The sequence below is a fragment of the Alexandromys fortis genome, unplaced genomic scaffold, assembly GCF_014885135.2.
Source record: "Alexandromys fortis isolate MF-2015 unplaced genomic scaffold, M_Fortis_MF-2015_v1.1 scaffold_259, whole genome shotgun sequence".
Classification (NCBI taxonomy): domain Eukaryota; kingdom Metazoa; phylum Chordata; class Mammalia; order Rodentia; family Cricetidae; genus Alexandromys; species Alexandromys fortis.
Genome location: NW_026068154.1, coordinates 6,639 through 8,409, shown reverse-complemented (window position 1 = coordinate 8,409; position 1,771 = coordinate 6,639). Strand labels below are relative to the sequence as shown.

The 1,771-nt window shown below is 39.3% G+C and overlaps 1 protein-coding gene across 1 annotated transcript in view; it reads left to right on the top strand.

Moving 5' to 3' along the window:
* The window catches only part of LOC126491566 (zinc finger protein 120-like), a 3,737-nt gene extending 3,104 nt beyond the window's left edge, over positions 1-633 (top strand). The window contains exon 4 of the mRNA XM_050127317.1: positions 1-633. Within this exon, the coding sequence (XP_049983274.1) occupies positions 1-633 (633 nt within the window).
* The last annotated feature ends 1,138 nt before the right edge of the window (positions 634-1,771 follow it).

Below are 1,771 nucleotides of genomic sequence, written 5' to 3'. Positions count from 1 at the left end.
CAGTGTGGTAAAGCCTTTGCATGCCACAGTTATCTACAAGTTCATAAAAGAACCCATACTGGAGAGAAACCCTATGAATGTAATCAGTGTGGTAAAGCCTTTGCACAATACAGTCATCTACAAAGGCATGAAAGAAGACATACTGGAGAGAAACCCTATGAATGTCATCAGTGTGGCAGAGCCTTTGTACAACACAGTCATCTACAAGTTCATGAAAGGAGCCATACTGGAGAGAAACCCTATGATTGTAATCACTGTGGTAGAGCCTTTGCACAACACAGTCACCTTCAAAGGCATGAAAGGAGCCATACTAGAGAGAAACCCCAAGAATGTAATCAGTGTGGTAAAGCCTTTGCACGTCACTGTTATCTACAAAGTCATGAAAAAACCCATACTGGAGAGAAACCCTATGAATGTAATCACTGTGGTAAAGCCTTTGCACATCAGAGTACTCTACAAAGTCATAAAAGAAGCCATACTGGAGAGAAACCCTATAAATGTAATCACTGTTGTAAAGCCTTTGCACATAACAGTGATCTACAAAGACTTAAAAGCACCCATACTGGAGAAAAACCCTATGAATGTAATCACTGTGGTAAAACCTTTGCATGCCACAGATCATCAAAGGCATAAAAGAAGCCATACTGGAGAGAAGAACTATGAATGTATCAGTGTGGTAAAGCATCAGATCCTCTGAAATTGAAGTGAGAGCAGTGTGTGATCTTCCATTGGGTGCTGAACCAAACCTCTGTCCAGCAGCAACTATTCATAACCGTGAAATATTTCTCCAGCCCACTCTGCCTACTTTTTGAAGAAGGGTCTTGAAGTATAACTCTAGTAGCTGGCCTAGAATTCACTGAGGATCTCAGGATGGTCTTAACTTGATGGTAATCTTTCTTCCTCAACCTCCTGGGCAAGTGGTTCACAGTTGTAAGCCACCATTTTCTTCTGTGTCTGTTTGTTTAGTTTTTTTGAGACTGGTTTTATTCCCTATGTATTCAGGAATGACTTTGAACTCTTGATACTCTTGGCTTTACCATCCAAGTTCTGGGATGCGGGAATGTGCCACCACACCTGGCTCTACTTCTTTAACCTTACTGCTCCACTTTTGTTTCAATGCCTTTTCCTGGGAGCTGTGACTAAAAATGTCTGCTTACCCAGAAAGGGTACTGGTAACAGGCCAAATAACAGTTCCATCAAAATGCAACTAGATGAACCAATGTTTTTGGGGGATACTTATGGAACATGAAGATGGGTTATTTATAGAAACTTAAGTGACCCCAAAACATCATCAGAAGTTTTCTCTTCAAAGATGATGACTTCATTAAACTTGCATCATAGAGTCCCCTTTTCAATTAATATTACTTATCTGCTGCAGCATCTCCTGAGATCAGTTACCATTAAGGGAAAGCAGAGCAATGACTAGAATCTTGAGGGAAGATCTTTTCACCTTCCCTTTTCTTCTATTACTAGAGATACAATAGCTCTATTACCACCACTAGAGTTCCAATATTTTTGTGCTCAGGTCATTACTATGGTAAATTACAATGGTATATTTTGTCCAAAGGTGAAAGGTATACTTATTAATTAGTGATTACCTAGTTCAGAACTTTATTCATGTTTAATTATTGTTTTGCCCTTTAGCTTTCAACTCAACTTTGGAAACCTTGTTTTATTTTTATTATTGTTGGTGGTGGTAGTGTAAGAGAAAATACAGTGTTTCTACATATCCTGGCCCTAAATAGGTAGACTGGGAACAAGGCTGAGAACA